Source organism: Uloborus diversus, chromosome 3 (assembly GCF_026930045.1).
Source record: "Uloborus diversus isolate 005 chromosome 3, Udiv.v.3.1, whole genome shotgun sequence".
NCBI lineage: Eukaryota > Metazoa > Arthropoda > Arachnida > Araneae > Uloboridae > Uloborus > Uloborus diversus.
The window spans coordinates 134,081,219-134,094,512 of record NC_072733.1 but is presented as its reverse complement, the minus strand read 5'-3'; the positions used below and the strand labels follow the sequence as shown (position 1 = coordinate 134,094,512).

The 13,294-nt window shown below is 33.3% G+C and overlaps 1 protein-coding gene and 1 non-coding gene across 2 annotated transcripts in view; one reads left to right on the top strand and one right to left on the bottom strand.

Annotated features, from left to right (window-relative positions):
* LOC129218144 (sodium-coupled monocarboxylate transporter 1-like) overlaps positions 1-13,294 on the bottom strand; it is a 74,937-nt gene that overhangs the window by 17,134 nt on the left and 44,509 nt on the right. Inside the window, exons 5-7 of the mRNA XM_054852357.1 lie at positions 12,795-12,949; positions 9,359-9,499; positions 437-566 (exon numbers count right to left, since the gene is read on the bottom strand). Coding sequence (XP_054708332.1) covers positions 437-566; positions 9,359-9,499; positions 12,795-12,949 — 426 coding nt within the window. The remainder of the gene's footprint in view (positions 1-436; positions 567-9,358; positions 9,500-12,794; positions 12,950-13,294) is intronic.
* On the top strand, positions 4,051-4,132 carry Trnas-gcu (transfer RNA serine (anticodon GCU)). Its single transcript has one exon. It is a non-coding gene; the product is annotated as a tRNA-Ser (tRNA).

The window sequence follows — 13,294 nt, the reverse complement described above, 5'->3', positions numbered from 1 at the left end:
ATGTGACTTACGTCCTTCTGGCTCTGAGGTACAGAAATGAAGAGCAAAAAAGCTAAACGTTGTTAAACATTGAAAGCAAACGTTTGCATTACTGATTTTAACCATCAACACAATCAGAGATAAAAATTGCTCTACGTAGCTGACCCGTGGGAAGCATTTTCGCGTTAGACTGCGGGAATTCAAAAACCCATTTTATTTAAAGGTAATTTTGCGAAAAACAGCATAAATGTGCTTTGTTTGCTTATTCTTAGCCGATAGCGATGAAAATATTCCGTGAAGTCTTGCCTTACTTATGAAGTTAGATGAGTTATTAAGGAAGTTATAGTGTACCCATAAAAAAATGAAATTAAAAAAAAAAACTCTTAAAAATAATATATATATGATAAATAAGGTATATATATGTCAGTACTGTAGTTTAAATTCAAATAAATCTTACCTGATCAGGCGCGCTAACTTGTTTTGTTTTTATTGGATCACAATCGTGGTATTTTGAGTATATCAGTAAACCAGCTAATGTAGTTACAGAAACAATTGTTCCAAGACCAGGCAAGTTCAACCATATTGCTCTGAAGTGAAACATTATTTCATAGTATGAGAGTAAAGTTAACGTTGCATGATAGATACAAATTGCTTGAAAGTATACAGTAAATAATGCCATTCATGAGCAAAGAGGACCGATTTTATCCTCATTGTTCATGACATATTGACATAAATGAAGCAAGTTTTTGCAAATATCACTTATCAAATGCATGGAAATTTTCTGCTGTTATCAATTTATTTACAATCACTATTCTATGAATAACAAGGGTTTTTTAGTAGTCAAAATAAAGCACAAATGAAAAGTAATAACTAAAATACAGTAAAATCCCGATCCCCCAAAGTAGAATACTACTAAATTTGCGACGGAGAACACATGCCTGTGCTGCAGAACAATTCTGTTCAAATGTGAGAGGAAAACTCAGACAAGCTTTTTGCAGAAGTTCTACAGATTTCTGTGAAATGTCTACCACAAATTTGCAGGAACTGTAGATTTTCTGCAAATATCTTCCAATTCAAGATAGAATTTTGCAAATTCTGAAGATTTCTTTAAATTAGAAGAAAATCTAAAATTCTTAGAAATTACTATAATTCGGCGGAAAGCTTGCTAAGAACGTTGAATTCAATAAGTCATTTGCAGGAACTTTAGATTTACTTTGAACTTAAGGAAATCAGCAGAATATGCGAAATTCTATCTTGAGTTGGAAGATATTTGTAGAAAATTGGCAATTTCTACGGATTTTCTGCAGCAATTTCATATTCTAAATCTGAAAAGATTCTGATTTTCCTAGCGTTTTTGTTTCCCCTTTTCCTTATTTTTCCCAACCGGTCTTCACCACTGCAATTTCGTCCAACGCATGTTTTGGAAACATGACAACATTGAAATACGTCCATCGCCGCAAACTGCATGTCTTGTTTGAGATTTCAATTCTTTCACATCCTGAAAATATTTCAGTTATTTAGAAAGTTTTGAAGTGCTTTTTTATATGCCACCCTAACTCGACTCATTTTATTTATTATTTTAATAATTTATTTATTTATTAAAATCATTTTATTTGCTCCTTCATGATATGTAAAATTAACCAAGAAAACGTGGTTTGACACCTAGGTTCGGATTTTTACAAAATTTTGTATCTTTGTTCTTTCTATGCATTTGAGAAAGCATATAAAATATTTTTGGAGATTCTCAATCGGTTTAGGTTCTACAGAAATGCATAGCAATAGTAAAGTTTTAAAAACTCCAAAAAAAAAAAAATCATCCTGAATGAAACGATTTTGGTTTAGGGTTCCCGATTTGTGGAAGAGGTCACGTTGGTTGCTTGTGCATACAATGCTTGAAGTACTTGCAGGACAATTTTGGTCAAATGATTTTACGTTGCAGAACATCGTCAAGTATTCTGTTTTGGGGCTCCCGATTATCGGCGGTGGGATTATCCGCGGGTCTTTTCACATTTTTTTAAACTGTCTCATTAAAGGTTTTTTTAACTTTTATGTTCAATGCTGTCGTTTTTAATTTTAATTTAAATGTATATGTGAGTGTCATTCATATTTTTTAGCTATTGTGTACAGCAGTATCGTTTTTTACCTTTTAGTCGGATTATCTACGGTTTTCGCTTATCCGCGGTTCCTGTGCTACCCTATTCCGCGGATAATCGGGAGTTTACTGTACAATGCTAAAAGTGGTGTCTCTGAAACTCATGCCTACAGAGCGTTGTATAGTTTTAATACAGTATTGTGGCAATTAATTGGGAAATGCATTTTTTTTTTCAAAAAAGTCAGGTTTATTCAAGTTTTTCATTATTACATTTGAAACTAATAATTAATATGACATCCTCGAGACTTACGAACATCACAGACACGTTTTGGCATAGAATGTACTAGACTGGCACATACAGTTTTAATTTCAACGTCATTATACTATATGTCGAAAACGGACGAAATTAGCTTTTCCGTCGTAGTACTGTCAAACTTATGAAGACGTTTCATAACGATAGCCCACAAATTTTCAATCGGATTTAAGTCCGGTGAGTTTCCAGGCTAACCAAGTACATTAAGTTTGTTTTTAGAGCAGAAATTAAAAATTTGCTTCAATGTGTGACAATGTGCGCCGTCTTATTGAAAAACGTAATCTCCGTTTGGTCAAAGTTTAGACATGGTTGGAAGCACATTTTGGGTCCACATCGATTCTTAGCTGGCACTGCTCATCATTCCTTCTACGGAAACAAAGGATTATATCCCTGAAACGCAGAAACAACCCGAAAACATCTTTTTGGGTGGATGCTTGATTAATGTGGTGCGGACGAAAAGGTTCTCCTTTGCTCCTTCTCACGAACCTAGATCTAAATCCTTGAACCACAGAAAATAAAACCTTTTCCCAGCCCTCCTCAGTCCATGTTTTATATTTCTGTACCCATTCTAACCTTTTTTTTCTTCATACGAGGCGTGAGAAGCTGCTTCTTGTACGGTAGACATGCTCTCCGCCCACGTTCTAAAAGCAGTATCTCTAAAAGCTGTATCTCACTGCTGAAGGTGCAATTGCAACATCAATTGTCACCAATTACTTGTACAGATCAAAACTAGTTAATCGAGGATTCATAACACTCATTCGAGTGTAAACTTTTGTCGTCATGAGCCTAAATTGATCTTTTTCGGCTTTTTTTCCAATACGGTTGATTCCAACATTTCCTGTTGTCTTAAACCACAGCCATATCCTCCCGACAATTGATTTACTCACTCCACATATTTTGCCTATTTCCTCTAACGTTTTAGAAGTGTGTTCTCTAAGTGAAATCACTTTAGCACATGTTTCAGGGCTCCGCTCAGTGATCGGGATTTCTGGGACCTGATCTAACGTTACCATCGAAGTATAGTCAATGCTTTTTTGAAGTATCGGTAGTAAAATATAAAGAAAGTCTCTCTGCTGCCATAAGAACGTGTACTTGGATAGTAGCTTTCAATAAACAAAAATTACGCTCCCTGCTCCGTCATCTATCCGCGCGCAGTAATGAGTTTGCGGGTTCAATTCTCGCCCTTGCCTTTGTCCTGTAAACTGTGACGCTAGATATTTCTTGTATGATCTGTGCCATGTAAAAAACTGTGAGATATAGGTCCTAAATAAAAAAAACTCAAATATTAAGTCAGTGATAATGATTCTGTTTACAGTTTATTTTTTGGGAAATACTTTGATAAAACATTCTTTTCATGGTAAAAATATTTTGCAAACGCAAAAATTCGACTTTCAATCGTCAGTTTTAAATATCGTTTATGCATAGTATAATCTTTTTTAAAAGTCGTTCTTCTACAAAGGCCAAATTTTCTTATTGTTCTCATCATCCAAAAGATATTGAAAATAAAAGATAAGGGGATAAAGTATCGGCAGCTCACTATTTACAAAAACTGATTCTTTAAAGAGTTCAAATTTCATTATCAAAACAACGGTCTCAAATACAAAAAAAAAAGTGATTTCAAAGAAGATAATTATCTGTGGGCTTAGATGATAGCGCGTCGGATAGAGACGAAGTGGCCGAGTGGTTAAGGCGATGGACTGCTAATCCATTGGGCTCTGCCCGCGTGGGTTCGAATCCCATCCTCGTCGGCGTAACTTTTATTTCAGCCTATTTAAAAGGCTGAAAAGGCAATATTGTTTTAAGGATTGCTAAAGAGAAATATTTGATATGATTACACTTTTAAAATGACTTTAAACAATTATAACTACTTTTTATATCAGAAACATTTTAAATCAGGGTCCTCAAAGTTTGATTTTTAAAAAACGTGCATAAATCTGGGGGCTTTTTTTTCTTTCTCTTTCTTTCTTTTTTAAATTAAGGTAAAACCACAGTAGATAACACTTTAAAGGTTTATTTTTTCTTTGTTAACATTGCTTAGAGTAACTTCACCCTAATAATAAAAAATTAACAAAAGACAAAATAAATATAAAAAGATACTGGGTCAGCAAAAACGAAACAACGAAACTATCTTGTAGTTGACACTCTTTATTTTCAGTAGTTCACACATTATTTGAAGTAAGAAAAGGCTTAGGAATGTAATTAAATTTTAAGAAAAAAACAAAAATTAAATGCCATAATAATAAGGTTAGAAGTTCTGGAACGGCGAATAGTTATCATAACCCCGTAAATCTTGGTAAACATTTCTCCTCGTACTTAAATTTAAAGGCTCGTCGATATGGTGCAATAAAGCTTCCTGTTTGCAATTTGATTTATCAACTTTTCCTGGTCATTTTAGAGTCTTCCATATTTTAGAATTGCTAAAATAGCAGCAGCCGTTTCAGAAACATCAGTTATAACCCATGGAAATACCTTTTCTTTGTAGAAAAGACCACACATGCACTGTTAAAGAACTATGGGTTACATTTGGCACTTTTCAGATGTGACACTTGTAGCAGCAGCGGCATCCAATAGGGAACCGAAGTGGCACCCATAACTAAGGACGTGCACAGGGGTGAAAAGATTAAACACAAGGAGAGAAAAATGGCACCCTTACTGTTTCCCAGCATAGAACCCCCCCCCCCCCCCCCACTTATGTTATGAGCTTTTTTAGATACAATTGTGCACAGTTTTATTTAATGTTTTGATTCATGATATACGAAGTATTTTTCACATTAAATTCAGTTCTGAAAATGATTAGGGGAAGACCGTCTATATGGGACCACTGCTTAAATTGGACCAGGGGCTTAAAATCTAGCGTAGAGAGCTGTGCTACACTCTGCCGGTGGAAATACAAAGATTTGTGTCTGAAACCTTTGAGGATGAAGTTTCGCCACATTTCGATCCATATAGCTTGAGTTACGATGTGATTTGTGTTGAAAACGTATTCGATATTATTTTGAGAATTTGTATCTAGTAGGGTAATACTAAAACTTGTGAACTGAGAAAAGTGCTTTTACAGCATTATAAACAGTGTTTAATGGGGATTACAACAATGTATTTACATGCACGATTTGGAAACTTGTTGAAAAGGTACACTCCCGTTTGTGAAAATTGCAACACCACGAAGGACTTACGCGAGTGAGCTGAAAATTGCAGGAAATATAAAGTAGGGCATGATATGCAAATGATTAGAATTGCAGACCTGGAGCGCATGCGTATGCTGAGCAGCGCCCTCTGAACGGCGGATCCAACCGAATATAAATAGACGGCTGTAGCGAGGCGTGTATGATTATCGGTGGTTATATGCTAGAGTAAACGTTAACTGAATCTTTACTATGCCTTTTCGACGAAAGAAAGCGAAATTTGAGCAAATTTCGGAGTTTGAACGGGGCAGAATCGTCGGCCTTCGTGAAGCTGGATTGTCTTATAGTGCAGTAGCCACTCGTGTGTAGCGTAACAGCAGCACAATCATGCATGTTTGGAAGCAGTAGACGGACGAGGGTCGAACAGCTCGGAAATCCGGGAGTGGACCCCGAAATGTTACGTCAGCTCGTGATGACAGACACCAGGTGCGTATGGCGCTGACGGACCACACAGCTTCTTCTAGACAATTGGCAGCACAGTGGTCAACAGCTACAGGTGTTTCATTGTGTGCTTCATCAATTCGGAGACGTCTGCTGCAGCGTGGGCTGCACGCAAGGATCCCTTTTCCCGCTTCAATTTGTGGCACCATGATTGCCGAATTCGTGTCAGGCGCTATGCCGGTGAACGGCACATTCCGAAGTGCATTATCGAACGCCACAATGGACGAACACCCGGAGTTTTGTCTGGGGTGCCATAGCATATCATGGACGATCACAATTGCTACGAATTGTGGGCAATCTGATCAGTACCCGATACATAAACGAAGTTTTACAGCCCCAAGCCCCAGCCTTTTCCTTTCCTGCAAGGATTGCCAGGGGCTGTATTCCAGCAGGATAATGCCCGTCCACATGTCGCCAGGACTGTCAAATCCTACCTTGATTCGCAGCAGGTACAGCTTCTCCCTTGGCCAAAATATTCCACAGATATGTCATCGATTGAACATGTGTGGGGTTTCGTTGGGCGGCGTCTTGCTCGTGATCCTCGTCCTGTTGCTTCGACAGACGAACTTTGGTTGCGCATACAAACAATATGGAATACTCTTCCGCAGGCAGATATTCAAATTGTGTTCCACTCCATGCCGAGTCGTTTAGCAGCTCTTATTGCGGCGCGTGGTGGCCACACAAAATACTAATTTCTATCTCTTTTTATTGTTTGTTTGGTTTGAAAATGTAATCATTTATTTGTACCATTACCACTCAACTGTGCATTAAATTTAATTCAACTATGATGCTTCCTTCATGGTGTTGCAATTTTCACAAACAGGAGTGTATATATATAAGTAAAAAAAGAGATACTACACTCGCTTCATGCAATAACGCCAACGAACGATATTAACGTCGTTAATGTGATGTGAAAGTTATGACATTCAAATATATACATGTAAAAATTTAAAAAGAAATGAGACAAACAGAGCTAAGTTTTTTTTCAAACCGCTTTTTTTTTTTTTTTTTTGCTCTTTTGTTAGTTACGTCTGCACAGCACCAGTAACGACGCAAAGGAGGAGGGAGTAAGAACGTCCCCCAGAGGCATTGGTTTTAACATAAATGCGAATTCTAATACAATGGTTTACACATATGAAAGGACTGTTTTGATCAAAAAAAGAAAATCCACCAAAAGATATTTTTGATCAAAAAAACCGCTCCAGAAGGTATGCACTGTTAGTATTTTTATTCCAGTCACTTAATTTATAACCTTTAATGAATGCAGCTTAAAAAAAAATCTTTGCCAGAGGTAAATATATATCAATTAAAGAAAATTAAAAGTATATGAAGACGAATTGCTAAAAAACCACTGCACTATTAGCGGGCAAGGCATGCCGACATCTAAAGAAATGCTATCATAAAACCATGATTTCAGAAAAAACTATACTGCTTTCAATATTATGAAAACTACAAATCTTATAAAAACGCAAATACCCAGAAAAAATAAGTAAATACATTAAGTAATAGTATATTAACGTCTTCATTAAAATCCTTACAGTAGAGGAATGTGGTGCAAAGTGAAATAGTTAAGATCACTTACTTTTTTCAAAATGAACAAATTGGAAATTTGTTTTGAAAATTACGGCTCAATAAAGCATAATGTATTTTATAATAAAAATTCCATTGAAATATTATTTTAATTATTTTTTGCAATAAATTTGCAATTTAAAAAAGGGTGGAAAATTTTCACTTCTTTTTTCCAAAAGGCTAAATGAAGAAAGGGTGCAAAGTGAAAATAAGATATATTTCTAAGGAAATACAGTCGAACTCGCTTATAACAAACGTCAAAGGACCATGCCATTTGCTCGTTATAACCAAGTGCTCGTAAAAAATGAGTTCGTATCAAAATTCATTAAAACGCATACTTATTTGCTTTGTTTTTTCCAGTTATTATTTTTGAAAAGTAGCGAAGAAGTTGGTTGTTTTTCTTCGCTGTCTTACCACCTCTTGCGCTACTGTACGTCATTTCCACACCGGCCTTGGGGGGAAAAAGTAAAGTTTTTCCGGATATTAAAAGCAGTTGAGTATGATGAAGATTTTCCTACTTTAAAAAATTTCATATTTTTCGTAATCGTCGTCGCTTTCATTATTTTCTTTACCTCATTAGCTTGAAATTGAGCTACAATGTTCCCGAAAGCATATCTCAGATAACATCGCAGTTAACATACAAATAATTTTCAAATGCTTCTCTACTACTCGAATGAAAATAAAGAGATACCATCACTTATTCTCAAGAGTTATAACTCACTAACTTTCGGTTTGCTTCAAAATGTTAAAGGAAATTTTCTCAAAAAGTATAAACTGACCTGGAAGTCTTTCTCAATAGAAAATTTTTAGACTTAACATTGTACCAAACTATTCTGATCTTCTCACTAAGTCCGGATTTTCGTTAAATCAAAGCTTGTCACAACCGAGTTTCACTGTATTTTCTAACTGATTATTAAAAAGATTTTTTATATAACGGTTGAATATTTAAAACAATGTGAATGAATAAATAAATAAATAGTGGGAAAAATATATATATATACGAATGAATAAGTAAATTAGTTGATTTAAGTATGTTAATTAATAAATGAGTGAATAATAGTGAATAAATAATAAACTATTTGAATGAATTAATATGAGAGGGAATATTTAAATGAAGAAGTGCCAATAAATTAATTAGTAAATGAATTTATAAGTAATTTAATAAATAATTGAATAAGTAAACAAAATGAACTATTTCTCTTTGCTCCATCTATTTTACTCCTAACGCACTTGACTAATTGGACAAAGCATTTAAAATAAATATAAGCTTAATATTTATAAAATAAATGCTGCATCGAATATTCGTAGGTCTCAATTAATATTTAAAACGTTAATAGCAAGAACTTTATCATTTTATAATAACAAAAATAATTTTTGACTTCCAAAAAAATAATACAATATGAGTAAAAATGCTAAAATTGCTTGTATTGTCACATGATTGGACCTTTAGAGATCATTTTATCCTGGATGGAGTAGCCAACATAGCTAAAATATTACCAAATAGGTGGTGCTAAAAACAGAGTAAATATTTCACCATTTTACTTTACCCCGCTATTTCACTTTGCCCCACATTCTCCTACTTTCTGTGCTCCTGTAACCTTGTTTAACAAGCCTGTCAGTTGAAAATTCACGAAGTATTATAAGACGTGAAAAATAAGACTTGAAGCAGCAAAGATCCGAAAAGCATTAGGTATAAGTATTTTACTATACGAGTCTCAATCATTATCAAAAAAGCAAAGAGTATTACAATGTAATTAAGATAAATAGAAATCAAAAACTTACATTCTAGCTCCTTTAATATTCGATATTGTCAAATAACGTTGCACCATTGGTTGACTAACACCATATATAGAAAGCCATGTGAAAAATCCACCAATAACTAAACTCCAAACCGTGTGGCGAACTGTGGGATCAGCATCAAAGCTTATCAAAAGAAAAAAAAAACGTTAAAACCAGGCTTACAATATTGATAAATACACGTGTCATACACAAAAAGATTGATGGACAGAAATATAGATAGAAAATGTGCGAGATACAAACTGTAGAGGGAAGTTAAGCATATCAGAGGTTTGAGAATCCCAAAGATCCATCTTCGGAATCGTTTAATTATTTACGGTAAAGGGCTCATGTCCTATTACTTTTTTAAATGTATGAAATGTTATATATATATATATATATATATATATATATATATATATATATATATATATATATATATATATATATATATATATATATATATATATATATATATATATATATATATATATATATATATATATATATATATATATATATATATATATATATATATATATATATATATATATATATATATATATATATATATATATATATATATATATAGGGTGTTCCGTTTTAACCTGCAAGACCTCTATTTTCGCAACCGTTAGTCCTAGATACATACTTCCAAATGCAAAAATGTTCAAAATCAGATACAAATTAATGTATTGAAAACTTTAAGTGAAAATAAAAATGAGTTAAAAAATACAAAATTTAACTTTTTATACGGCCTCAGGTCCCCTAACTTATATATAGGGAAATAATATCCATTGAAAAACCAATTTCAACACAAAAAGTTTGAAATTAGTACGACCAATATTCACCGAGATATGAAGCGCAGCGTTTTGCGACTTACACCACTTTACACTCGCCGTCAATAACACCTTTTGGAGGGAAATATAGTAGTTAACAAGTGTTTAAAATTATATGTGTGCAGAGTGTGGTTTTTCAAATTGTTCGAGGTTCTGTAGTGTGTTTTTGCATATCACGGCATAACATTTGGAAGAAGTTTTGAATAGCAATGAAAAATATAAATACTTTTTTTTTTTTACTCTGACAAAATGTCGTTCTTCTGAAAGGGCGATAAGTTCCAATCTTATCTTCAGTATGGTCCCTTAAAACTTTGAAGTGGAATATCTTCTTGAGTTTTGGTCGCACAAAGGTCAAGCTTTTTTGTCAGTAATATTTTTCAATGGAGATTATTTCTCTAAATATTAGTTAGGGGCCCTAGGGCCCGTATAAAAAGTTAAATTTTGTATTTTTTGACTCATTTCTATTTTTGTTTCAAACTTTCAATATCTTAACTCTGCATCTGGTTTTGAATATTTTTACAATTGGAAGTATACATCTAGGACTAACGGTTGCGAAAATAATGAAAATAATGGTCTTGCAGTTTAAAATGGAACACCCAATATATATATATATATATATATATATATATATATATATATATATATATATATATATATATATATATATATATATATATATATATGTGGGGGGGTGGAGATATATATCGACAGATAGAAAAAGGCGTGCTTGCAATAAGTTTATGTGCTAAAAAGTACAGAGAAGAAGAGAAAAATAGAAAGCGCGTCAAATATGGTCAACCTAAGATTCAAAGCCTAATACTTTGCGCCTTCATGATTCAATTGGCTCCACTTTATGTAAAGGATGTCCCAAAATTAACGCAAGATTTGAATTTGTCACAATTTTTGCTGTGAATTGTTGGCAGCTACGGAAAAAGAACAATTTGACAGCTGGGAGTTTAGGGTTAGTAAAAATTGAGTGTTATGCTATTATACAGCCAGCGAAACAATTCAATCACTGCATAAGGAATTTCCTGTTCGTGTACTCTCTCGTTTCGGTGATATGAATTGTACCCTAGATCGTGTGATTTTACATCATTAGACTTCTCCCTATGGGGTTATTTGAAGTCAAACGTGTATGTCAGCAATCCCACAACCACCTGCGCATTACCTAATTGCGATATCGAGCGCCAATAACAGTTAACTGCTTGACCCGCCCAAACTTTCATTATTTTTCAAATAATTGTTCGATAATGAAAACGCATTATAGAATCGAAAACGCTCCATTTGTAATAACCCTAGACCCTCAGCAGCCAAATTGTTCTTTTTTCAAGATTGACCACAATTTATTGCAAAAATGGCGGCAAATTCAAATCTTGCGTTAATTTTGGGACACCCTTTACATTCATCAAAAATGTCATAAAATACGAGAAAAAAAACATTCCAAAGGGAAATTATATATTTTTAGAAGTTTAAAGGAAAATGGCGAACTCCCTCAGACCAGGGACAGAACAAGGGTCTCTAATAATGCCAATTCTGAAAATATGCCAAAAAGAACTAGCAAACTAAAAAAAAAAAAAATCTTTCATTATTGTCAATATAGATACATATTAAACCACATTTGACAAGCTTCAAAACATTATCAAATTCCATATTTACTTTAATGGAAGAGAGAAAGATCAATCGTCACATTTTCCCCTGTTTTTTGTAATTCCTGCAGACAGTTCTTGCGCATATATGCATAATATGCACAGTATCATATCCTCCACCCGATCTTTCGATGTCTTAATAGAACCAATCATGACCTTATTGAGCTACTTTTCAAGGGTTATCAAATCACAGGAAAAAATTGCAGTACACAGGGAAATTTCTCTTTTTAAATTTGTTAACTTTTTAAATAAGGTTTTCTAGAACAGTTAGCAACTTTTTTTTCTAGTAAACTACCGTGAACCATAAAGAAACAAAATTTACTTTAAAATAAGATTAGGCATTTTTTACAAGGCTCTCTTGTAATAATGGTTGCTATTTTTGCCAGTTGATAACAAACTGCTTGTTGATTTCACTTTATCACCAGATAGGCTTTCTGATAACAATAAAATCATGAGCTAGCGAATTTTTGCTATAATTCATAGAAAAAAGGATGGATATGGTCTCAATAGTCTACATGGCCTTGTTTGACGCATCCGCTTTAATAATAAAGTTTCTATAGACTTGAACATTAAAAAAATAAATAAACATGCACCATTAACCTCATCGTTAATCTGTGAATGTAAGCAAATGTATTATTTACAACAATGAATATGACTTCAAATTATTATTTGAGGCCAAGAATGAAATGTTTATAATTTTAGAAATAATTAAAGGTAACAACTTCTAAAGCTTTAAACTATTTTTTTTTCTTCCAAAAATATATTTTGCCGTATTTCAGCTTTTATTTTTGAATCCAGATGAATTGTATCTTTTCCCAGCAAACAGATTATTCAAATTATTATTCAAATTAATTATTCAACAAATCATTCAAATTATTATTTATTTCATTCCTTCAGGCACATGATTCAAGAATATTAAAGATTTCAGTGACCTGACTTTTAAAAAATAGCACTTACTTGAAGAATTCGATCCGTTCACCTTCAGAGCTTTTGCTCCAAACATAGCTAAACCCTCCCATGTCAACAGATCCTTTAATGACTACAACTAACATTGCACCAAAGATGACAAACACTTGAAATAAATCAGTTAAAACGACGGCTTTCATTCCGCCCTAAACGAGAAAAAGAAAAAAAAAACAGAACAAGTCATAACTTTAACAATCTTATTAAAACAGAACAAAAAAAAAGTTTAATATGATGATTTGAACAATCAAAATATTTCTGTACTCTAAAAATATAAGATAAAAATAGAAATTTCTTGACGGAAAGAAAGAAGAATGAAAACTCTTAAACTTTATTTTTTTTTAATTTTTTATTTTATTTTATTTTATTTTTTTACCTTTTAAAGAAATGGATACTTTGTCATAATTCTGGTTAAATATTGTCCTCATTAATTAAACTGAAGCTCTTATAGAAGCTAAATTACGTCTCGCAAAATGTTTAAAAAAAATCTTACT